At 45.4% G+C, this 25,506-nt stretch overlaps 2 protein-coding genes across 4 annotated transcripts in view; one reads left to right on the forward strand and one right to left on the reverse strand.

Moving 5' to 3' along the window:
* Nucleotides 1–3,412, forward strand: part of ETFDH (electron transfer flavoprotein dehydrogenase) — a 37,257-nt gene extending 33,845 nt beyond the window's left edge. For both annotated transcript variants that reach the window (XM_007184143.2, XM_007184144.3), the window contains exons 11-13: nt 932–1,114; nt 1,387–1,608; nt 3,033–3,412. In XM_007184143.2, the coding sequence (XP_007184205.1) occupies nt 932–1,114; nt 1,387–1,608; nt 3,033–3,196 (569 nt within the window). In that variant the 3' untranslated portion in view covers nt 3,197–3,412. The remainder of the gene's footprint in view (nt 1–931; nt 1,115–1,386; nt 1,609–3,032) is intronic.
* Nucleotides 3,413–3,749: 337 nt separating this feature from the next.
* On the reverse strand, nt 3,750–24,640 carry PPID (peptidylprolyl isomerase D). 2 transcript variants are annotated; one of them, XM_007184141.3, is made up of 10 exons: nt 24,205–24,461; nt 22,423–22,563; nt 19,721–19,827; nt 17,272–17,460; nt 16,297–16,419; nt 16,026–16,132; nt 13,880–14,021; nt 12,125–12,211; nt 4,854–4,896; nt 3,750–4,128 (listed from the first exon to the last, which is right to left on the reverse strand). In XM_007184141.3, exons 1-10 carry the CDS (start codon nt 24,287–24,289, stop codon nt 4,040–4,042), a joined length of 1,113 nt encoding a protein of 370 aa, XP_007184203.2. In that variant the 5' UTR covers nt 24,290–24,461; the 3' UTR covers nt 3,750–4,039. The 2 variants fall into 2 exon arrangements, with proteins under 2 accessions (XP_007184203.2, XP_057403165.1); XM_057547182.1 differs by lacking the exon at nt 3,750–4,128 and adding an exon at nt 4,135–4,750 and having other exon boundaries at nt 24,205–24,640.
* Between the last annotated feature and the right edge of the window lie 866 nt (nt 24,641–25,506).

Raw genomic sequence — 25,506 nt, forward strand, 5'->3', positions numbered from 1 at the left:
CGGACAAGCCGTGTGCCTGAGGGTCGGGTGACGCGCTCCTCCAGGTAGCCTGTCCCTTCAGGTGTGCTCGGAGACGGGGGCCTGCGGGGGAGCAGAAGGGGCCTCGGGGGCAGGAGAGGCAGGGCCGGTGCCTCAGAGCTCCTCGCCGGCCCCGCTTGCACCGCGCACGTCGGGCCGGAGCAGGCAGGTCACCGGCACCAGGAGGAGGGAGGCCACGGGAACCAAGACGTCCTGGTAGAGATCAAGTGCAGGGCCCCAAGCTCTAGGTGCTGCCACCTCCTGGGGCCGCCACAACCGAGCACCACGAACTGGGCAGCTTTAACCGGGAAGGTATTCGGAGTTCCGCAGGCGAGCACCTCGCAGCTGTGTCCAAGTCTCCAGCTTCCGGGGGCCCCGGGCTCCTGGCAGAGCGCCGCCAGCCCCTGCCTTGTCTTCCGTGTCCGCGTGGCGCCCTTACAGGACGCCAGTCATTGGACCAAGGGTCCAGGCCGCTCCAGCATGCCCTCATCTTAACTCGCCATACCGGCAGCGACCCTCTTCTGACCAATTCTGAGACAGCTAGGGGTCAGGACTTCAGAATACCTTTCTGGGCGGTCACGGTTCAGCCCGTAACAGAAGTGTTTCAGTGATCAGCTCCATAGGTAGCATAAACTCTCTTAGCTTCCTTTTCAGGTTCACGGAATTTTGAAACTAATTTTCCATGCTACCAGTATGGCCTTACTGCCTATTAACAACCTATCAAATGGGTATCTTTTTGGAAGATGTCAGCATTTATACATGAAACGTTCTTCAGTGTGGTCTCATAAGACCACCTGCTTTTTATAACTACGTAGAAGTCATCTGTTATTTCAGTAGCAAAGTACCTTGACGGTAAAGTGTTCTACACTCCTTGAGGCAACTTCACTTACCATTTCATGGTTTTCATAAAAAGGACTTGATGTAACTGAGTATGAAGACAATTTGAAGAAATCATGGGTGTGGAAAGAGCTATATGCCATCAGGAACATCAGACCCTCCTGCCATGGCGTCCTGGGTGTGTACGGAGGGATGATTTACACTGGAATCTTCTACTGGATATTCAGAGGGATGGAGCCCTGGACCCTAAAACATAAAGGTAATTCCGGCCTGAGTATGAACGTTAGTCCTTAGGAAACGGGATCCAGTAAGTAGGGGAAAAGGTGACCTTTTACACTTTACTGTTTTAAACTTGCTTTCTTAGAGAAATGATGAATTCAGTATCTTTAGGAGAACAAGGTATCATTGTTGAAAGAGGGCTAAAGTCTTAATTCTTCAGTATAATATTTACAGGCTTTTATTAAAATGTCTAAGGAAGTACTTTAGAATTAGATACATTTTTACTAAAAACCTTCCTCAAAACTTGGGAAGGTTCTGACTGCGATCAGCTCAAGCCAGCCAAGGACTGCACACCTATTGAGTATCCAAAACCAGACGGGCAGATCAGTTTTGACCTTCTGTCCTCCGTGGCTCTGAGCGGCACCAACCACGAACACGACCAGCCGGCACATCTGACGCTGAAAGATGACAGTGTACCTGTAAACAGAAACCTGACCATATACGACGGGCCCGAGCAGCGGTTCTGCCCTGCAGGTCAGTACGCGCGTTTCCATCCACTCCTGAAACGTCAACAGGAGGACATGCTTGAAACACGTTAGAAATAGCCTTCCGTTTTTTTAAAGAAATTTCTCCTTCTATTGCTTTCCACTCTGAAATTGTAAGTGACTCCCATCTCCAGCTTCCTTTCGGAAACTCATTCTTATGTTTCTACTGTAATGCTAGGGCAGTAGGGATTTCTCGTTAAGCCTAATTCAGATGGCATTTCTCAAAAGCAGCCTTTCTCTGTTTACCCTCAGCACAAGGTTAAGGGTTACGGGAAAAAGCATCAAACACCTCTTTCCGTGTTCACGTGACTTAAAGAAAAATCGTTTCTGTCACGGCTGCTCCTGTCTGTATATATGTATGCTCACGTACACACACACATATACATTATGTATGTGTACACAGCCTAGACTACTACAGATTTTGGCCACATGCAGCTCAGGGAAATGGTCCCAGACTTTAAATCCATCACGGATACTGTATCTTCCAGTGCTGAGCTTTCACCTAGAATTACAGTAGGAACTGGGTCTCGAGTGCTGGTAGAACGGCATCCAGCTGTGTGAAAATCAGACATTCTGGACAGGAACTAGAACACTCGCTCTGTGAGGGAGGGGCCTGGACCGTCTCGTGACTTTATCTTTTAACCATCTCTGTCATCCCGCTGGGTTGTAAGCTGAGGGTGAGGGCTGACCTAATTTGTCTGTGCAGTCGTGGCGCACATGTATACGGGCAGACCTCATTTTATTGCACCTGGGAGATACTGCTTTTTTTGCAAATCAAAGGTCCCTGGCAACCCCACGTTGAAGAAGCCTGCTGGGGCCATTTTTCCAACATTTGCTCACTCCATGTGTCACAAGTGGTAATTCTTGCAAAATTTCAAACTTTCTCATTAGTATATTTGACATTGTGCTCAGTGATCTCTGACGTTAGTACTGTGACTCGCTAAAGGCTCAGATAGCATTTTTAGCAATAAGGTGTATTTTAAGTAAGGCATGTACATTGTTTTTTAGACGTAATGCTGTTATTGCACGCTTCACAGACTGCAAAGTAGCGTAAATATAACTGTTACATATGCACTGGCAACCAAAAAATTCACATGACTTGCTCTATTGTGAGAATTCACTTTATTGCGGCGTCTGGGTCTCTGAAGTATGTCCATATATAACATCACACCCAAAAACTGCTCAACCTCGAGTTCCCTTGTTGGTGACGCCAACTCAACCACATGCTGCTGTACCTTCTGCTTCTGTCATTGTTAATGTATACAGCAGCAGATGCACACACCCAGACCTCTGTGATATTGTGGGTAAACATTCAGTCCACAAACCTGAGGGTTTCTGTGGCTAATTTCTCCAGGACTTCAGCCTCTGCTTTAAAGGCAGCTACTGCATGGAGTTGCCTGTGTTTCCTTACAGGAGTTTATGAATTTGTACCCTTGGAACAAGGTGACGGATTTCGGCTACAGATAAATGCTCAGAACTGTGTGCACTGTAAAACATGTGACATTAAGGATCCAAGTCAGAACGTTAACTGGGTGGTGCCCGAAGGCGGTGGAGGCCCAGCATACAATGGAATGTAAACTGCAGCCGGCTTCACCCGCGCCAGTCTCTCTAAAACGGACAGCAAGTTAACTTCCAATGTTTGGAAGTTCACAGGTGTCAAAAAAGCTTAAATATTTTTGATCAGAATGTTCATAAAATAATTATCAGTGAAATAATTTTATACTGTACCTAAAACTGTCCCATAAAAAATTATGAATCTCTCTCTTAAATAAAACGTTGTAAGTGATGTAGCATCTCCTTCTCTCTCCAAGTCTTCTGAGATTCGGAACACTACTGGCATTGCTGGCCTCCAGTGCATATTTGACTCATCAGGCTCAGCACCTCCGGTGAGGGTATCTCCTAGACCAGAGGTTGGCGTCCGGCCCACCACTCTTCTTACGCAGTTTTACTGGAACACAGCAGTGCCTCCTGGTTTTACACACTGTCGACGGGGGCTTTTGAGCTCCAAGTGCAGAACTGAGTAGCTGTGACAGACTGTAATGTCTACCTGACCCTTTAGAGACGTCTGCCAGCCCTGCACACACGTCATAGAGAGATGCATCAAAGAACTGAGAAAAACAACACACATACTTAAGTTTTCATCTGTTTATTCAAACAAGATGTGTCTAGGAGTTTAAAATACAGTGGACACCATTATCCTCTGTAATGCAGAGAGCCATTTAAAATGAGTTCAACTTCACCATATTTTGTAACACTGGTCTATTAAGAGTGAATCCCTACCTGTATTCCTAGGCTGCAAACAATGGGAACTGAAGTCTCAGAGGGAACACATTAGGGATCACACATACTAGACAAGACCCTTCAACTGTCTTACTCGCTTTATACAATCAATGCATACTTAAGCAAAACTGAATTCCTTATTAAGCAAACATTTTTGCATAAGCTGCCTTCTCTTTATCTTTCTGTGCCTTTATCTTTTGCTTGACTTTGCGCAATTCTGCCTGGATAGCTGCAAAATAAATATGTAATATGAGTTATTTCTTAAAACATCCAAAAAATTAGGCTGACCAGCAAACTGATGCTTTAGTATGATAAAAAATGATAAAACTCTTCAAAGAGTAAGCGAGCCGTATTAACAGAGTATTTATTTGGAGAAAGCGACCACACAAACATAAAAACCGCAGAGCACAATTTTAGGAGACCGTCCGCCGAGAGAACTCACTGACTTAGACACAGACGCGCCTTCTCCCTTCCATCAGAGGGGCCCCGCTGAAGTGCCTCCCCAAAGACCTACTTCCACCTCTAGACCTAGAATCACCATTTGTACTTGGTTTATTTGAAAAACAGGCTAATTTTTGTCACAGCTTTCCAAAACTTTCCTAAAGCATATTCAGTAGCTAGAATACTTAGGTCACGGCCACGTTCAGCTTAAAAAATGGTCCCAAACACTAAATCCGCCCTAAATACTGTGTCTTCTAATGCTGCTCTTCCATCTAGAATTACAGGACACCAGAGCAAACAGTCTTCAGACACGTGTAAAGCGGCTGGAGTGTAAGCTGAAGGCAGGGACCCTGACGTGTGCTTTCTGCAGCATGACTGCAGCCTGGCCTGTAGCACGCGTGCTGCAGTATCTGCTGGACAAATCAACCTCTAAGTGACAAAGGGTATGCTGGTTCATGAGGATAAATTCTTAAGGGACAAAATGAACTTCCACTACAGAAACTGCCAACTTACCTTTATCCTCTGGTGCTATCTCCTGAGCTTTCTTAAGATCAGCCTTTAATTGGAAAAAAAAAAACATTTAAAGAAATGTTAGATTATGAGTTATGAAAGTGGTTTTTCTTTTAATTGAAATTTAAAACAGAGAGGAGCTTCAAGATGGCAGAAGAGTAAGACGCGGAGATCACCTTCCTCCCCACAAATACATCAGAAATACATCTACATGTGGAACAGCTCCTACAGAACACCTACTGAATGCTGGCAGAAGACCTCAGACCTCCCAAAAGGCAAGAAACTCCCCACGTACCTGGGGAGGGCAGAAGAAAAAAGAAACAACAGAGACAAAATAGGGATGGGACCTGAACCTCTAGGAGGGAGCCGTGAAGGAGGAAAGGTATCCACACCCTAGGAAGCCCCTTCGCGGGCGGAGACTGTGGGTGGCGGAGGGGGGAGCTTCGGAGCCGCGGAGGAGAGCGCAGCCACAGGGGTGCAGAGGGCAAAGCAGAGAGATTCCCGCACGGAGGATCGGTGCTGAGTAGCACTCACCAGCCTGAGAGGCTTGTCTGCTCCCCTGCTGGGGCGGGTGGGGCTGGGAGCTGAGGCTCGGGCTGCGGTCGGATCGCAGGGAGAGGACTGGGGTTGGCGGCGTGAACACAGCCTGAAGGGGCTAGTGCACCACAGCTAGCTGGGAGGGAGTCCGGGAAAAGTCTGCAGCTGCCAAAGAGGCAAGAGACTTTTTCTTCCCTCTTTGCTTCCTGGTGCGCGAGGAGAGGGGATTCAGAGCGCCGCCTAAAAGAGCTCCAGAGACAGGCGCGAGCCGCGGCCATCAGCGCGGACCCCAGAGACGGGCCTGAGACGCTAAGGCTGCTGCTGCCGCCACCAAGAAGCCTGTGTGTGAGCACAGGTCACTCTCCATGTCGCCCGTCCCAGGAGCCTGTGCAGCCCGCCATGGCCAGGGTCCCGAGATCCGGGGACGACTTTCCCGGGAGAACGCACGGTGCGCCTCGGGCTGCTGCAACGTCACGACGCCTCTGACGCCGCAGGCTCGCCCCGCCTCCTCCGTACGGCTCCCTCCCCCCGCCTGAGTGAGCCAGAGCCCCCGAATCAGCTGCTCCTTTAACCCCGTCCTGTCTGAGCGAAGAAGAGATGCCCTCAGGCGCCCTACACGCAGAGGCTGGTCCAAATCCAAAGCTGAACCCCAGGAGCTGTGCGAACACAGAAGAGAAAGGGAAATCTCTCCCAGCAGCCTCAGAAGCAGCGGATTAAAGCTCCACAATCAACTGGATGTACCTGCATCTGTGGAATACCTGAATAGACAACGAATCATCCCAAATTCAGGAGGTGGACTTTGCAAGCAAAGATATATTTTTTTTCCCCTTTTTCTCTTTTTCTGAGTGTGTATGTGTAGGCTTCTGTGTGTGATTTTCTCCGTATAGCTTTGCTTTTACCATTTGTCCTAGGGTTCTGTCTGTCCGGTTTTTTTCTTATTATTATTACTTACAAAAATTTTTGTCTTAATATTTTCTATTTTTAATCTAATAACTTTATTTTATTTTATTTTACTTTATTTTATTTTACTTTACCTTCTTCTTTTCTTTCTTTTTTTTTTCCCTTTTATTCTGAGCCGTGTGGATAACAGGCTCTTGGTGCTCCAGCCAGGCGTCAGGGCTGTGCCTCTGAGGTGGGAGAGCCAAGTTCAGGACACTGGTCCAAAAGAGACCTCCCAGCTCCTCATAAATATCAAACCGAAAATCTCCCAGAGATCTCCATCTCAACATCAAGACCCAGCTTCACTCAACGACCAGCAAGCTACAGTGCAGGACACCAATGCCAAACAACTAGCAAGACAGGAACACAAACCCACCCATTAGCAGAGAGGCTGCCTAAAATCATAATAAGGCCACAGACACCCCAAAATACACCACCAGACGCAGCCCCGCCCACCAGAAAGACAAGATCCACACTCATCCAGCAGAGCACAGGCACCAGTCCTTTCCACCAGGAAGCCTACACAACCAACTGAACCAACCTTAGCCACTGGGGGCAGACAAAAAAAACAACAGGAACTACGAACCTGCAGCCTGCGAAAAGGAGACCCCAAACACAGTAAGATAAGCAAAATGAGAAGACAGAGAAACACACAGCAGATGAAGGAGCAAAGTAAAAACCCACCAGACCAAACAAATGAAGAGGACATAGGCAGTCTACCTCAAAAAGAATTCAGAATAATGATAGTAAAGATGATGCAAAATCTTGGAAACAGAATGGAGAAAATACAAGAAATGTTTAACAAGGACCTAGAAGAACTAAAGAGCAAACAGTGATGAACCACACAATAAATGAAATTAATTCTCTAGAAGGGATCAATAGCAGAATAACTGAGGCAGAAGAACGGGTAAGTGACCTGGAAGATAAAATAGTGGAAATAACTACTGCAGAGCAGAATAAAGAAAAAAGAATGAAAAGAATTGAGGACAGTCTCGGAGACCTCTGGGACAACATTAAATGCACCAACATTCGAATTATAGGGGTCCCAGAAGAAGAAGATAAAAAGAAAGGGACTGAGAAAATATGTGAAGAGATTATAGTTGAAAACTTCCCTAATATGGGAAAGGAAATAGTTAATCAAGTCCAGGAAGCAAAGAGAGTCCCATACAGGGTAAATCCAAGGAGAAACACGCCAAGACACATATTAATCAAACTATCAAAAATTAAATAGAAAGAACAAATATTAAAAGCAGCAAGGAAAAACAACAAATAACACATAAGGGAATCCCCATAAGGTTAACAGCTGATCTTTCAGCAGAAACTCTGCTAGTCAGAAGGGAGTGGCAGGACATATTTAAAATGATGAAGGAGAAAAACCTACAACCAAGATTACGCTAACCAGTAAGGATCTCATTCAGATTCGATGGAGAAATTAAAACATTTACACACAAGCAAAAGCTAAGAGAATTCAGCACCACCAAACCAGCTTTACAACAAATGCTAAAGGAACTTCTCTAGGCAGGAAACACAGGAGAAGGAAAAGACCTACAATAATAAACCCAAAACAATTAAGAAAATGGTAATAGGAACATACATATCGATAATTACCTTAAATGTAAATGGATTAAATGCTCCAACCAAAAGACATAGACTGGCTGAATGGATAGAAAAACAAGACCCGTATATATGCTGTCTACAAGAGACCCACTTCAGACCTAGGGACACATACAGACTGAAAGTGAGGGGATGAAAAAAGATACTCCATGCAAATGGAAATCAAAAGAAAGCTGGAGTAGCAATTCTCATATAAGACAAAATAGCCTTTAAAACAAAGAATATTACAAGAGACAAAGAAGGACACTACATACTGATCAAGGGATCAATCCAAGAAGAAGATATAACAATTGTAAATATTTATGCACCCAACATAGGAACACCTCAATACATAAGGCAAATACTAACAGCCATAAAAGAGGAAATCGACAGTAACACAATCATAGTAGGGGACTTTAACATCCCACTTTCACCAATGGACAGATCATCAAAAATGAAAATAAATAAGGAAACACAAGCTTTAAATGATACATTAAACAAGATGGACTTAATTGATATTTATAGGACATTCCATCCAAAAACAACAGAATACACATTCTTCTCAAATGCTCATGGAACATTCTCCAGAATAGATCACATCTTGGGTCACAAATCAAGCCTTGGTAAATTTAAGAAAACTGAAATCATATCAAGTATCTTTTCCAACCACAACGCTATGAGACTAGATATCAATTACAGGAAAAAAATCTGTAAGGAATACAAACATATCGAGGCTAAACAATATGCTACTAAATAACCAAGAGATCACTGAAGAAATCAAAATCAAAAAATACCTAGAAACAAATGACAATGAAAACATGACAACCCAAAACCTATAGGAGGCAGCAAAAGCAGTTCTAAGAGGGAAGTTTATAGCAATACAATCCTACCTCAAGAGACAAGAAACATCTCAAATAAACAACCTAACCTTACACGTAAAGCAATTAGAGAAAGAAGAACAAAAAAACCCCAAAGTTAGCATTAGGAAAGAAATCATAAAGATCAGATCGGAAATAGATGAAAAAGAAATGAAGGAAACGACAGCCAAGATCAATAAAACTAAAAGCTGATTCTTTGAGAAAATAAAATTGATAAACCATTAGCCAGACTTATCAAAAAAAAAAGGGAGAAGACTCAAATCAATAGAATTAGAAATGAAAAATGAGAAGTAACCACTGACACTGCAGAAATACAAAGGATCATGAAAGATTACTACAAGCAAGTGTATGCCAATAAAACGGACAACCTGGAAGAAATGGACAAATTCTTAGAAATGGACAACCTTCCGAGACCGAACCAGGAAGAAATAGAAAATATCTACAGACCAATCACAAGCACTGAAATTGAAACTGTGATTAAAAATCTTCCAACAAACAAAAGCCCAGGACCAGATGGTTTCACAGGCGAATTCTATCAAACATTTAGAGAAGAGCTAACACCTATCCTTCTCAAACTCTTCCAAAATATAGCAGAGGGAGGAACACTCCCAAACTCATTCTACGAGGCCACCATTACCCTGATTCCAAAACCAGACAAAGATGTCACACAGAAAGAAAACTACAGGCCAATATCACTGATGAACACACATGCAAAAATCCTCAACAAAACAGTAGCAAACAGAGTCCAACAGCACATTAAAAGGATCATACACTATGATCAAGTGGGGTTTATCCCAGGAATGCAAGGATTCTTCAATATATGCAAATCCATCAACGTGATACACCATATTAACAAATTCAAGGAGAAAAACCATATGATCATCTCAACAGATGCAGAGAAAGCTCTCAACAAAATTTAACAACCATTTATGATAACCCTCCAGAAAGTAGGCATAGAGGGAACTTTCCTCAACATAATAAAGGCAGTATATGACAAACCCACAGCCAACATCGTCCTCAATGGTGAAAAACTGAAACCATTTCCACTAACATCAGGAACAAGACAAGATTGTCCACTCTCACCACTATTATTCAACATAGTTTTGGAAGTTTTAGCCACAGCAGTCAGAGAACAAAAAGAAATAATAGGAATCCAAACTGGAAAAGAAGTAAAGCTGTCACTGTTTGCAGATGACATGATACTATACATAGAGAATCCTAAAGATGCTACCAGAAAACTACTAGAACTAATCAATGAATTTGGTAAAGTAGCAGGATACAAAATTAATGCAGAGAAGTGTCTTGCATTCCTATACACTAATGATGAAAAATCTGAAAGAGAAATTAAGGAAACACTCTCATTTACCATTGCAACAAAAAGAATAAAATATCTAGGAACAAACCTACCTAAGGAGACAAAAGACCTGTATGCAGAAAATTGTAAGACACTGATGAAAGAAACTAAAGATGATACAAATAGATGGAGAGATATACCATGTTCTTGGATTGGAAGAATCAACATTGTGAAAATGACTCTACTACCCAAAGCAATCTACAGATTCAATGCAATCCATATCAAACTACCACTGGCATTTTTCACAGAACTAGAACAAAAAATTTCACAATTTGTATGGAAACACAAAAGACCCCAAATAGCCAAAGCAATCTTGAGAAAGAAAAATGGAGCTGGAGAAATCAGGCTCCCTGACTTCAGACTATAGTACAAAGCTACAGTAATCAAGACAGTATGGTACTGGCACAGAAACAGAAATATAAATCAATGGAACAGGATAGAAAGCCCAGTGATAAACCCACGCACATATGGTCACCTTATCTTTGATAAAGGAGGCAAGCGTATACAGTGGAGAAAAGACAGCCTCTTCAATAAGTGATGCTGGGAAACCTGGACAGCTACATGTAAAAGAATGAAATTAGAACACTCCCTAACACCATACACAAAAATAAACTCAAAATGGACTAAAGACCTAAATGTAAGGCCAGACACCATCAAACTCTTAGAGGAAAACATAGGCAGAACACTCTATAACATAAATCACAGCAAGATTCTTTTTGACCCACCTCCTAGAGAAATGGAAATAAAAGCAAAAATAAACAAATGGGACCTAAGGAAACTTAAAAGCTTTTGCACAGCAAAGGAAACCATAAACAAGACGAAAAGACAACCCTCAGAATGGGAGAAAATATTTGCAAATGAAGCAACTGACAAAGGATTAATCTCCAGAATTTACAAGCAGCTCATGCAGCTCAATATTAAAAAAAACAAACAATGCAATCCAAAAATGGGCAGAAGACCTAAATAGACATTTCTCCAAAGAAGGTATACAGATTTGCAACAGACACATGAAAGAATGCTCAACATCATTAATCATTAGAGAAATGCAAATCAAAACTACAATGAGGTACCGCCTCACAGCAGTCAGAATGGCCATCATCAAAAAATCTACAAACAATAAATGCTGGAGAGGGTGTGGAGAAAAGGGAAGCCTCTTGCACTGTTGGTGGGAATGTAAACTGATACAGCCACTATGGAGAACAGTATGGACGTTCCTTAAAAAACTAAAAATACAACTACCATATGACCCAGCAATCCCACTACTGGGCATATACCCTGAGAAAACCACAATTCAAAAAGAGTCATGTACCACAATGTTCACTGCAGCTCTATTTACAATAGCCAGGACATGGAAGAAACCTAAGTGTCCATCAACAGATGAATGGATAAAGAGGAAGTGGCACGTATATACAATGGAATATTACTCAGCCATAAAAAGGAACGAAACTGAGTTGTCTGTAGTGAGGTGGATGGACCTAGAGACTGTCATACAGAGTGAAGTAAGTCAGAAAGAGAAAAACAAATACCGTATGCTAACACATATATATGGAATCTAAAAAAAAAAAAAAAAAAAAAAAAAGGTCATGAAGAACCTAGGGGCAGGACAGCAATAAAGACGCAGACAGATGTAGAGAACGGACTTGAGGACATGCGAAAGGGGAAGGGTAAGCTGGGACGAAGTGAGAGAGTGGCATGGACATATATACACTACCAAATGTAAAATAGATAGTTAGTGGGAAGCAGCCGCATAGCACAGGGAGATCAGCTCGGTGCTTTGTGACCACCTAGAGGGGTGGGATAGGGAGGGTGGGAGGGAGACGCAAGAGGGAGGGGATATGGGAATATATGTATATGTATAGCTGATTCACTTTGTTATAAAGCGGAAACTAACACACCATTGTAAAGCAATTATACTCCAATAAAGACGTTAAAAAATAAAATAAAATAAAGTAAAATTTAAAACAAAACTTTACCAATGCTTGGTCGTATTCTTTTAGTCCTTGCCATCCTTGGGCTCTACGGTACAGTGCTTTGGTATTTGCCGGATCTATTTCAAGGGCCTACAGAAAGTTATACAATTAATATTTTTATCTAAATACCGAGTACTAAGTATACATGCTGGATTTCCATTTACTGCACATCAGCTCCAAACCGACCGTTCACTGTTCTGTGTTAAGGGCGCTGGGCCCCGAGAGCCTCCAGTCACACGCTGCTTTGTCAGCAGAGGGCGCCCAGTGCCCACGGGCGAGGGACCCACTTCCCTTCCAGGTCCCCGCGAGCTCCCCCAAGCTGCGGGGCACGCAGTGAGGCACAGCCCCGTCCCCGACGCGCCTGGGTCTCGGCCCAGGGCCTCCACGCAGCCCAGAGGGAGCATCTGCTGCTGCATCACACACGTCTCTGCACGTACACATACACGTACACACCTGCAGTGCCAGGTTCTTCAGCGTTCCCTCTCCTAGCCAGCCCCTCGCTACTCCAATCCGCCCCTTACGTGTATCTGACAGTAACCTTTCTCTGTCGGAATTCCTGTGCGGTGGCTATCTCCTGATTGGGCCCTAGCTGATAAGAGAAAAGCATTCTGAATAAAAATCTGTATACACTCATTTCGTTGACATCTAGGGGTTTTTCAGGAGCGTGAGTAACTTTTAATAGGTTTCTCCTCTGAAACATTTTAAAAATAGTGTATTTAGTAACATCTTTTAAAGGTCAGTATCGAGATTTTACTGAAAAGGGTATATGCTATCTGCCTCACAAAGGTCAAAAAGCGATCCAGAGTGAAGAAGGAGCTTGTCCTCTGTCACACGCTCCCTCCTAATAAATACATTCTCATTCCTTATTCCACCTACCCCACTAAATTAGGATCTCATTTTATTTCCACTTGCTCGGGCATAGCTGATCTTTGTGACCTAGATTAATGTGCACTATACATAAAAATTACTAGAGGCGGTCTTTCTAAAATATATGTTTTAGTTTGGAAAACTGTTCAAACAAACTGTGCAAGAGGGAGGCAGTCATAACTGCTCTATTTAAGGAAGGCAGGCTGCCACCTTGCCGGCTTTGTCAGTTAGCACTCCCGGACGTACCCGTGAAGGCAGGGGACCTTCCTGTGTGTCCCAACAGCACGCACTGTCCCTGTACAAGTCCTGACGACCCTACGTTGAAACTGACTCCTCCTGCCAAAAAAGTTCCTCGAGGGGAGGGTCTTTCAATTAAAACACTGAAGTGTCTGTTAGCTGCTTAACCTGCTCCCGACACCGCGCTAGACGCTTTACGTGCATTACACACGGTCTTCACGACAATCCCAGGAGGAAGGCAGTATTTCCACCTGGCGTATAAGGAAATTCAGACTCTACAAGTAGGAACTTGCTCAAGATCGCAAAGCGACGACGCTCTGCTAACAACCTCGCGGGCCGCAGTCGCAGTCGCTCCTGGCGCTGTCTTCCTATACCCGGCACATAGAGGCGCTCAACAGTTTCATGAATAAATGAGCTGAGGAAGAAAGTGTCTTCAGAGAAATTAAGTGATATAGTGTTATAAGCTAAATGAATGGTTTGAGAGGAAGAACTGAGGTCCAAAATACTTAGAGATCAAGTGACTTAGATTATGTTTCACTGGGTCTCACTAGGTCCTCCGCAATAAGATAACAGTAGTGTCACATAAAACTGCTTTTGTTCGAAGTAGTAAGTCATCGTCCAACTCTTTCAAAAAGGTAACATCAACAGACTTACCTCCAAACAGCTGTCGACTGCTCCCTGCCAATCGGACAGCTTCAGTTTGCAGGCGCCGATATTCAGCAGGCAGCTCAAAGCGACGGGCTGCAGCTCTGCTCCGCCTGCGTTCTCAGTAGCAGCCTTCGAGCCTTCCACGTACCTGGAGAACACATGGGTACAAGCAGCAAGCAGCCCCATTAAGACTTAACTCTGCTCTCCTCCACTCGGTCAAAACGTGCTGTGTCAGTTCTGATATAAAAGATCACATGCTAATATTAACGTTCTTAATGACCACAATCTTTTTATTAAATGCTTTCCTTTAGAAGATTTTTTTTTTCACTTGTTCCAACTTCTTTCCCAAAATGTTCAAAGAAGCCAACTTAAGAACAATCCCCAAACCTAGAGATTATACAGTAGGAACACTTCTATTTGTAAAGCTCAGGTTTCCATCGCCCACTTTCCAGTGTAATTAGGTTTGGAACCAAGGCTGTCATTGTGGGACGGGGACTGGAATGGGGACAGGTGAAGAGCCCTGTGGTGGTGCTTCTGAATTGTCGTTTACTGTAGTTCCGAGCTGTTTACTGAAAAGGGCCTGGCCCCCAGAAATTGGTTTCTGGAGTCTGTCCCCCACTGAAAAGAATCAGGGCTCCTTGGAGAAACTCAGATCTGGACACAAGGTTACATATAAGATGGGTCTGGACCATCTTGTGGCAGAAAGCAAGAGCTCACAGACTAACAGAACAGTCAAAGGGATACAGGAAAGGGGCTCCCACCGGACAATCGGGAAGGCTTCAAGCATCAGAAAGAACGACGGTAATAGTATAATTCGTTGAATTGATCAAATACTACAGTAATACTTTAAAAAAAGGAGGGGTGGGGGGGGTCTTTCAAACAGAAGAATGCCAGCTCGAAACTGCAGAATGACTGAGAAAATCGCAGTTCTGCAAGCGTCAGTGTAATAACTGATTCAGGCAAAGGGCTTCAATGATGCTGAAACCACTGGATGAAAGGCTAGGAATGCGATGTTCACACAATCTCACAGTTATCACCTCAAAGAGGACTTACTATTTACAAAGGGGAAAGGTACTTTCATAACAGAGACGTGGCTCACGCCACTTTAACCACATGCCAAAACTCAAAACGGGCGGAACTGCCATGTGCCTTCAGGACATGGTATCATAGGAAACATACACATCACCTGTTCAAGTCCTTGCTAAAATATGTAACCTCAAACTAATCTTGAGGAAGCAATAAACACACACAGAAGGTATTCCGTGAGACAACGGGCTTCGAGGCCACAAAATGCAAATGACTAAAAAACGTGGAGATTAAAGATTAGAGGAGCCTTAGAGACATAAAACCAAAGGATACAATGGATACTGCCGTAAAAACAAAACAAAAAAAATTGAAACAACTGGGGACCTTTGAATATGGATGACATAATGATATTTGAGAGATGTTTTCATAGTCTTAAGGCTAAGTAGAAGAGTGTCCTGGCTTCTCAGGAAATGCTTGCTAAAATATTGAGGGGTAAAGCGTCATGGTGTCTGCAACTTCCTTTCAAAATGCTTCTGCAAAAACAAGTGTGGCAAAACTTAAAAACTGGTGAACATACGTAAAGGTACATGGCTATCCATGGACTATTCTTTTCTGTGTTTTGAAATTTTTCAAAATAAGAATCTGGAAGCAACCAAAGAAATGCAACTATTTCAATACACCTGGTTACTCTGCAAGTAATATGCCAAAAATAGAAAAAACTCCTGAATTTCAGTTAATTCAATTTCAAATTCTTACAGCAATTTATTAAAAATATTTTATTGGGCTTCCCTGGTGGCGCAGTGGTTGAGAATCTGCCTGCTAATGCAGGAGACACGGGTTCGAGCCCTGGTCTGGGAAGATCCCACATGCCACGGAGCAGCTGGGCCCGTGAGCCACAGCTGCTGAGCCTGCGCGTCTGGAGCCTGTGCCCCGCAACGGGAGGGGCCGCGATAGTGAAAGGCCCACGCACCGCGATGAAGAGCGGTCCCCGCACCGCGATGAAGAGTGGCCCCCACTTGCCGCAACTAGAGAAAGCCCTCGCACGAACCGAAGACCCAGCACAGCCAAAAATAAATAAATAAATAAATAAATAAATAAATAAATAAATAAAAAAATATTTTATTACCTTAAAACTTTTGTGTATTTTTTAATGGCCATCTCCCAGTTCTGGGATTTGAAAAAAGTATTTCCAATGTTTTTTAAGTCTTCCGCTATTAATAAAATTTCATCTACCTGTATAAAAGAAAGAACACGAATATGTTGGGTTTGAGTATGTAACGCGGTTTAGCACTAAGTTCTATCATTGAGACAGACTGATACAAAAAGCTCAAAATTTTAAGGCTAAATATTTTTAGCAGTTTAAGTACTTACACTTTAACCCACGTGAAAGTACTCACATCCTTTACATCTATGTCTGCATCCTCGGGGAAGTCTGGATGACTGTCACCAGATCCATCCTTGGGGAATATTCCCCAGTCGTCCCCTCCCTTCAGCTCCCCGCACTCTGCAGTAATGCACAACTGTAAAAACAACCCTGAACTGTAGACGCGTCTACCACATTAATGGCGACTTCACAAAGAGTCTGGGTTTACAAGCTCTCCAGCTGCAAGGCGCAGGCAACGCCGTGCAAGCCGCCTCTAACACGACAGGCCGGCGTCGGGAGGCGCACCTCCGCGCACACTCCGGGGAGCGCAGCGGCGTCACTTCGCAGCAAACGCACTTGCTGCCGCTATCCAGAGCTCCGCGCACCCAGACTCAGCGGAAGTGTCATCACTCCCCGCGGAACTCTCCTCACGTGGGGCACGTGCCTGCGACTCACTGACCACTGTTCCCTTCGCACACTGAGTGGCGGCCCCCCTCCTGCAGGTCTCAGCCCCCAGTTCCACTCACAGCCCTGCCCGTGAGGGTGGGTCTATGGTGGCCGTGTGGATTCACAGACGTTTAGAACACAAGCATCTGTGGAGTGACATAATCCAGTCTAAACCCTTAAATGATTCACGTAGGATGAGGAAACGGGCCAAGGAAAGTTAAATAACAAGAGCAAGCCTAAAGCACAAGTTAAACGGCAGAGAGGAGACCAAGGTTTCCTGGTCTCCTGCTCTCTCTGTACTCGTGTACACACTGACTCAAAGCTTTGCAGGTCTAGGAGCGTTAAGTTACCAAAATCAGCAAGACTGATGCTGAAATCAAAACAACCTCCTTTTAAACTGCCCTCACCTCTCCCAGTGTAGAAAACAGCTTTGAAGAAAAAGTGGCAGGTCCAGGCTTCTTTAACAAGAGCCGTCCTCACGTCTTTCAGCTAACCATCATCTGAGCCTTTTACTTACAGCAGCTAGGATAATGAGGGTATTACCCTGTCACTTGGTACTCACTTTGGCAGGTTTTTCACCTTTCACCTCCACGTTCTCCAGAATCCTTGCCACACCCATTCCTTTAATCACCTGGCCAAACACCACGTGTTTGCCATCCAAGTGAGGGGTCGGAGCCATGGTGATGAAGAACTGAGAGCCGTTTGTATTGCGGCCTGCGTTCGCCATGCTCAATAATCCCTCCTTGTCGTGCTGCAGGAGTAAGCCATCGAAGAGAACCAAGGTTAGGGTTACTGTCTGAACTACTCTCTACCAGCCACTCACAAAACGAGGGTGGACCGCAGTACCATTTAGACCGCACGCTGTAGTGTAATCTTACTTCGTACCAACTGTGACCTTTAATTCACAAAACGTGGGATACTTAATCACTTTTTAAACTTTAAGAAAAGCTTATGAAACCGAATGAAGTAACAGAAACAATCGTGGGGGGCAGGGGTGGTACTTCTAAACCGGCCATATTGAGAAAATGCTTACGCTTCATCTTTAAGATGAGGATCTAGTAATTCGGCTTTGCCCTTTCTTATGACGGGGGCGCTTTTTTCTGAAAAGCATTCAACAGGGCTCCCGCTCTCAGGCCTACATTATGATTCTTCCTTTATGATTCTTTCTTTACACTGAGAACAGCGAGGGCACTAACATTCAGTTTAGGCTGGAAGTTCCGTTAGGGCCTTTCCTACTCTCCAAGGAAGCCAAATATTACGGCTTTCATCCGGGTGAAGCACTTCTTCAGAGAATGCCCAAAAGGAACCGCCGTGTACCTCCCGAAACCCAACTTCTGCCTTGGCCCAGCCTGTTCAAAGGCTCTGTGGTCCCACTGTCTTCCTCCTTCCACCTGACCCTGAGGCTTCCTAAACGCACTCCTTGTTGGGCCACACGTGAACACTCACGCTAGTCCTCCCGCCTAAGGTGCCTTTACCCCTCAACCTGTATCTAGCCCTGCCTTCCAGGCCACCAAGCGTGTAGAAGGCAAGAAGAACCAGATGCCCTTGCAAAAGGCCCCCTTGCCTTTTCTCCACGTGTCCACCACATAATCTTAGTGTTCAGCCTTCTGGTAGCTTCCTTTCTCCCTTCCAAAAGTTTGGTGCTTTTCCCACGATATTCAATATTATTAACCTTATTTCCTCAGCCTCCTCCCGTCTTCGTCCTTCCTCACTCACATCCCTCCCTCAAACTGGCATCTGTATTCTAGTTCCTTCTAACCAAATCTCAGCCACCTTGCGAGGTCCAGTTTGCCCAGCTTAAGTACCCATTCCCCCTCGGTGTCTTCCCTAATATATGTCATACTTTTTTCCTACAGCATACACAAAAAGTCACAATCAACTTAGCATTTACTAGCGTATTATTATACTATTCTCCAGTTGTCCTATGTGTTTTAATCTTGTCGTTCTGGCAGGATTTTTAATTCCTTATCATGAAGGCGTTTCATTTTTTATAAACTCTGGTGCCAGTGACCAAACTAAGCAATAAACTGTTTAAAAGACTGACGACATTTTATTCTCAAATCATCCTAATTACCTTGCTCATAGTCCTCATTTCCAAAAAAGTCACTTTACTTTTGTACTTACACGCCCATTCTTACAACTTGAACGATGCAACACACCCCGATGGGGACAACTTGGGACAAGGAAGCCAAGAGGGCAGAGGCACCCTGACGTCCTTTAGGGGCCTGGACGTTCACCAGAGCTGCTAGTCTGCAAATCCCCCGACACCCCAGCCATCAGCGATGCTTCCGCTGCTCTTCAGATTTAAGCATGAACATGCACAAGTTACCACCCCTCTGACGAGCACATTTCTCCTGGAAGCAGTTTTGCCATACGGTGGCCACCCTTAAAAACACATTGGCTTTACTGAAGTATATAAACCTGGATCACAATGAAATAGCTGTTGCATTCTTGCCGATAAAATCACTACTGGATGAAATTTTTTCATATTAAAGATGTATATTTATGGGGCTTCCCTGGTGGCGCAGTGGTTAAGAATCCGCCTGCCAACGCAGGGGACACGGGTTCGACCCCTGGTCCGGGAGGATCCCACATGCCACAGAGCAACTAAGCCTGTGCACCACAACTACTGAGCCTGAGCTCTAGAGCCCGCGAGCCACAACTACTGAGCCCCGCAAGCCACAACTACTGAGCCCACACGCCTAAAGCCCGTGCTCCGCAACAAGAGAAGCCACTGCAATGAGAAGCCCGCGCACCGCGACGAAGAGCTGCCCCCGCTCACCGCAACTAGAGAAAGCCTGCACACAGCAACGAAGACCCAACGCAGCCAAAAATAAATAAATTAAATAAATTTATTAACCAAAAAAGAGATGTATATTTACAAATATGATACCTTTCACAAGTAAAGGAGATCTGAGCACATCTGAGGCATTTATCCTAATTCAACAAGTATCCCAGGCACATAACAACCTTCATTATCAGCAACAAACACGCATTTTTGTCTACTTTACCTTATAATGGAAATTTTCATCTTCAAATTTTCCACCATAAATACTTTCTCCACCTGTCCCATTCTGATTTGAGAAGTCTCCACCCTGAATCATAAATTTCTTAATAACTACAAAAAAGGAAAATCACCATGAGAAGCCACGGACGACTGCAGCAATGCTGACTAACGGACAAGTTGTAATAAGGACAACTGCTCTCCTGCCTTTCCCCACCCCCGTTCGCAACTCCAGACTCTGAACAGGCTTCTCACACTCTCAGTCGCAGCTACTCCTACTCCCTGACGGCCCACTAACACTCAAAGAATCAGTTCATGTGCCACCTCCCCTATAAAGCTGCCAGACCCCAAAACTGGAACTCCTTATTCTTCTCCAGCAGCATCTTGATTCTACCTCCCTTTTATCACATGTATCATAATGATCTGTCTCTCCCAGCAAACAATTAAGTACAGCAACTCCTTTTTTCCTCCTTGGTAACCACGTGCATGGCTGGGCACATAATGGTTACTCAAAAATGCTACTGAATAAACCAAGTATTCCCAAGAGGTTTGTTACACTGTAATGCAAGTACTTCAGCAAATATTATCACTTAGTAGCAAGGGTCCCCAGGAACACTGCCGCGCGCTCAGAGATTTCCCAGGACTCACGGAACTCAGTATCTGTCTGTACTACACGGACGTAGTAAGTAAGAAGACACAGCTGGATGATAAAGAGAGAAGATACAGGCAGAGCCTGGAGGAATCCAGGAGTTCCCTTATGCTCCCTCGCTCCCACGGACGGTCACAGGGCACATTCCTCCTCCCCCCAGCAAAGAAAGGCAGCAACATGTGCACAGTGTTTCTGCCCGGGAGAGCCCTGTAGAGACTCAGCACCCAAGGTCTCTGCCGGGGCTGGCCCTGCAGGCACCGTCTGCACAGCAGGAGGCAAAATTCCAGACCCCACAGGAGAGCAGTGTCCAGCGCAAACCAGACTGCACAAGGCGTCGGGGCAGAGCAAGCCACCTTCAGGGTTCAGAGCGCGCTTCAGGCGCCACGCCCCCTGACTCCAGGCAATGGCCACCCCGCAAGTAGACTCTTCTAAGGCCAGCAGCCCCAGGCCTGCTAAGTTACCTCTTTTCTACACACCCTTTATTAGCATACGGGCACTCCTCCATTTATTGCGCTTTGCAGATACTGTGTTTTTTTTTTCTTTACAACTTGCAAGGCTTGTGGCAATCCTGCATACAGCAAGTCTATCAGTGCCATTTTTTTCAAAAGCATTTGCTCATTTCATGTCTCTGTGTCACATTTTGGTAATTCTTGCAATATTTCAAACTTTCATTATTATTTGTTATGGTGATCTGTGATGAGTAATCTTTGATGTTACTACTATAATCGGGCATTTTTTAGCAATAAAGTATTTTTAGATTAAGGTACATACTTTTTTTCCAGACATGATGCTATTACACACAATAGACTACAGTATAAACATAACTTTTATATGCACTGGGAAACCAAAAATTTGTGTGACTTGCTTTACTGCAATATTCGCTTTATTGCGGTGGCCTGGAACTGAACCTGCAATATCTCCATGGTATGCTTATATTTTGGTATTTTATTAAACGTGAAAGTAAATCAACAGTTTAAGTATTTTAAAATCACTGTTTTTTCTTAATCAAGTTTTAGAAAAATTTAAATACTCAATTATAGTTTAACTCATTTGTTTCTTCATTAAACAAATATTTATTGCGGGCCTACTCAATAACTATACTGGATGCTAAGGACAAAATGGTGAGAAGATACAGTTTCTGAACTCATGGAGCCTACAGTCTATTGGGGGAGCCATCAAATAACCACTGAACAAAGGTATGACTACACAGTGTGAAAAGTCACCTTTTCATCACACATCACACCAGGTGTCCAAGACACGGAATCTTTAGGTTGGCTGCAGTCTTCCCAAGCAATCCTGCCCAAGAAGTAGGCATAACTTTCTGTCACCAGGCAGTCAAGCTACCCAAGCTCTGTTTGTTTACCACGGCCACACCCTGGTGAAGCTAGGGTAGTCCATTTCTGTAGAAATAAACCTTAGTACCCTCCCATAATTAATTCCACCTTCCACAGCCCAACCTTTATGAAACTGAGCTATCATCTCAGATGTCAAAGCATCCTTTTGGAAACTAACAGTAATTTTTTTTTTTTTTTTTTTTTTTTGCGTCATAAAGTTTGGAGGATTTTTTTTAATTGAGGTAAAATTTACATAGCGTAAAATTAACCACTAACCATTTTAAAGTGTACGATTCAGTGACATTTGGTACATTCACAGTATTGGTAATTATCACCTCTGTCTAGTTTCAAGTTCTTTTCATCACCCCAAAACGAAAACTTGTACAAATTAAAAGCAGTCACTCCCCATCCCTCTACCCCTAGCCCCTGGCAACCACCAATCTGCTTTCTGTCTCTACGGATTTATCTATTCTGGATATTTCATATAAATGAAGTTATACAACAAGTGACCTTTTGTGTCTTGCTTTTATCACTTAGCATAATATTTTTGAGGTTTGTACCCATGGTACCATGTATCAATACTTCATTACTTTTTATGGCTGAATAATAATCTATTATATGTAATTGTTAACTCTCACCCTCTACTTAGTGTTTTCTTCCCTAACTCCTAAAGAACAGGATTCAATCACCTATAAGGAGAACCAGATTCAGAAAACGCATACGTACTTCGATGGAAAGGACATCCTTTGAAATGTAGAGGTTTCCCAGTGGTGGGTCCAATGCCTTTTTCTCCTGTACACAATGCACGAAAATTTTCTGCAGTTTTGGGTACAATATCTGCAAACAATTCCAAGACAATTCGACCCACTGAAAGGAAAAATGAAACTGTGTCAGTATGCAAAACAACCAGCTAAATAAGCAAATGGTAAAAGGAGAGTTGGTAAAATTATGGTGACTGAAATACCAAGTTCTCTTTTTTGGTCATTTTTCTAATATTCAAACTCAGTCCACCTCATGTTAAGTATCATGTATCTAGATGAATTTGAAACAATTATTTTACTACATCTTACAAAGGATCATCAACACAGCAGCCAGAAGAGTAGCACAATTTAAGGACACCATGAACTAGGAATGGTTTTCATTTGATTAATTTCTCTGACATGTGCTCACAACTTCCCATCACCAAGTAACCAACAGGAGAAAATGAAACATCCTGAGGGGTCACCTTGGCCATGCCGCGGGTACAGCTGTAGTCTCTGTGCTCTGTGGAACCTGCCCAGTGCTGCCTCTGAAGCAAAATCTGAAAAGTTCACATTCTAGACAATTCCTAAGGCAGGTAAAAGATAAACCTGGCACTAAATTTCAAAACAAAATGAATGTACTGATACATGTAAGTCTCTGTGTGTGTATATGTGTGTGTGTGTGTGCGCGCACACGCGCGCGCGGTCAATGGAAGAGGATCACCTCCGCACCAGTAAGCAAAGGATGTTGCAGCCATCGAGCCCTCTCATTACAGCCGCCTGGACGGCGAGCCCTGCGGGAGCTCAGCACAAAGACCAACGGGCTGCCCAGTGCCAAGCCCACCGAGCCCTCAGCCGCTGCAGCCAGCCCAAAGGTGCCCCCTGAGGAGACTCAGGGTCAGAAAGCACAGGACGCTGGCCCCCGGCAGCCGAGGTGCACGTCCAAGGAAGGGTTTCAGTGAGCCCGGACTTTTGCATCTCCCCATACACAGAAAAGCGCGGCGTCCCTTAACTTGACATGTCTGGTTTCCTCTGTTAACGGTCACCTTTTGATGTTCCCACGACCCGGTTTTTGTTGCAAGAACTCCCATATATCCCGGCTCCTCCCTTAGCCCTTCAGAGCAGTCCTCAGAGCTGTCTGCCAGGCTGCACCCCGGGCTTAACGTCCTCAGTTTTGCCCACCAAATAAAACAAAATCTGGAACTTTTATACGGTGCTTTTTTTTTTTTTTCCCCCAGCCAACAGTGTGTATCCATAACCGTCCCCCCGGTCCCTGAATACGGATGTCTCCTTGCTCACACGTTCAAACACACCGCGAGCAACTCAGCTACAAAGCAATGCGCTGATTCACCAGGTCTCAGGCGCCTCCGAGCTGCCACCGTAGCCTAGGCAACCACACCGCCACACGCACCTCACTTTCCCCAACGCCGACACAGAGGCGATGGCCACCGAGCTGAACGGACCTCTAAGTTAAGAATCCGTAGCAAGGAGGAAAAAACGCAAAAATCGCTTTAATTTACAGATATCGCGATAACTGCTGATACACGTCTCGTGGCAAGAGACACAGGGGGACGGGAGCCCCCGCGACGCATAACCGCGGTTTTCTGAATGTCCCCCAAACATAAAGCAGGTGGTGGGGAAGGGCGGCCAAGTCGGGCGAGACAGACCCAAAGGCCGCCACCACCCCCGGACAGAAACTTCCAGAAACTTCCGCACGCCCGCCCCAGCCTCTGGGACCCCGACCCCCGGAGCCCCGCCTCCTCCTCACCTCGCTCCCCTCCGACGTCCACGTCCAAGAAGACTCGGGGGTTACTGGGGTTGGACGGCTTAGCCTGGGGGGACGGGTGCGACATTGTGGCCCGCAGACGCGTTCGCGAGCGCCTAGGAACACCCCGTGGCCGCCGCGCAGCCCGACCCCCAAAGCCGCTGCGTCTGCGAAGACCCGCGGCGCTGGCGAGCCGCTTCCGACAGGGGCCCGGAGGCCTCGGCCCGACTTCCGGCGTCTCCGCCCGACTTCCGGCGTCTCCGCCCGACTTCCGGCGTCGCCTCCCGACCTCCGGCGGCGTCTGCCTGCGCTCCCGGCCGTGCTCGCCTGGCCGTGCTTTCTCTGCCCCCGCTCCTCCCTCTTTTCTCGCTCACTGAAGCCGCAGCCCCAGTTGCTTCTGTCCCTGTCGCTCGAGCTTCATGGCTCTTCCTGCCGTCGTGGCGTGGGGGAGAGCGTGTCGGACGGCCACGCCCCTTCCAGCCTCCGGGCGCCGCTCACTGGCGGGGGGCCGCTTCTGTGAAGCTCCGTCTGCCTGGGAAACGGGGCAGGAAATGCCCAAGTCCGGGGCTCTGGGGCAGCCTGGCGGCGGCGCGTCCCTGCTCCCCGGGCCGGGCCGGGCCGGGCCGGGGCGGCCGTGTTGTGCTTCGATCCTCGCCCGGCCGTGGGAGTGAGGCGGCGGCCGGGCGGAGGGTTCCCGGCGCCGCGGCCTTGCTGTCGCCCCCCGGGCAAGAATTGTCTTGTCTTTTTCTCTTTCTGTCCCCGACGCTTCTCCCGGTGTCTGGCCTTGAGAATGTTTATGAGAAAATGTTAGCAAGAGCGTTCGTCTCCACGTGCCTTTATGGACAACTCCAGAAGGGCCGCTCCATCAGCTTCTCGCGCTGACCCTTTCAAATTCCGGCGCCTTAAAATGACCGTAGGGGCCTCCCTGGGGGTCCAGTGGTCAAGAACCCGCCTTCCAGTGCCGGGGACGCGGGTGCCTTCCCTGGTCGGGGAGCTAAGCTCCCACGTGCCGCCGGGCAAACGACCCAGCGCAGCCAAAAAAAGAAGAACAGTTACTGTAAAATGTTAATTTCTTATGAGTTGATGTCCTTCGGTTTCATGGTGTTTATCCCTTCTGTTTCCCTGAAGATCCAGAAGGGCTCAGCACATAACCTCTGGGCCCCTTGATAAATAAGAGTCGATATAAACTGTTCCCTAACCCAGTCTCATTTCCGGTTGTAAACTGGTAACTTGACCTTTGCCTCCAAATATCAAAGGATACATAAAAATTAAAATTTTTATTCTGATTTACTAGCTTAAAGGCAG

This window comes from Balaenoptera acutorostrata, chromosome 5 (assembly GCF_949987535.1).
Source record: "Balaenoptera acutorostrata chromosome 5, mBalAcu1.1, whole genome shotgun sequence".
Taxonomy (NCBI): Eukaryota; Metazoa; Chordata; class Mammalia; order Artiodactyla; family Balaenopteridae; genus Balaenoptera; species Balaenoptera acutorostrata.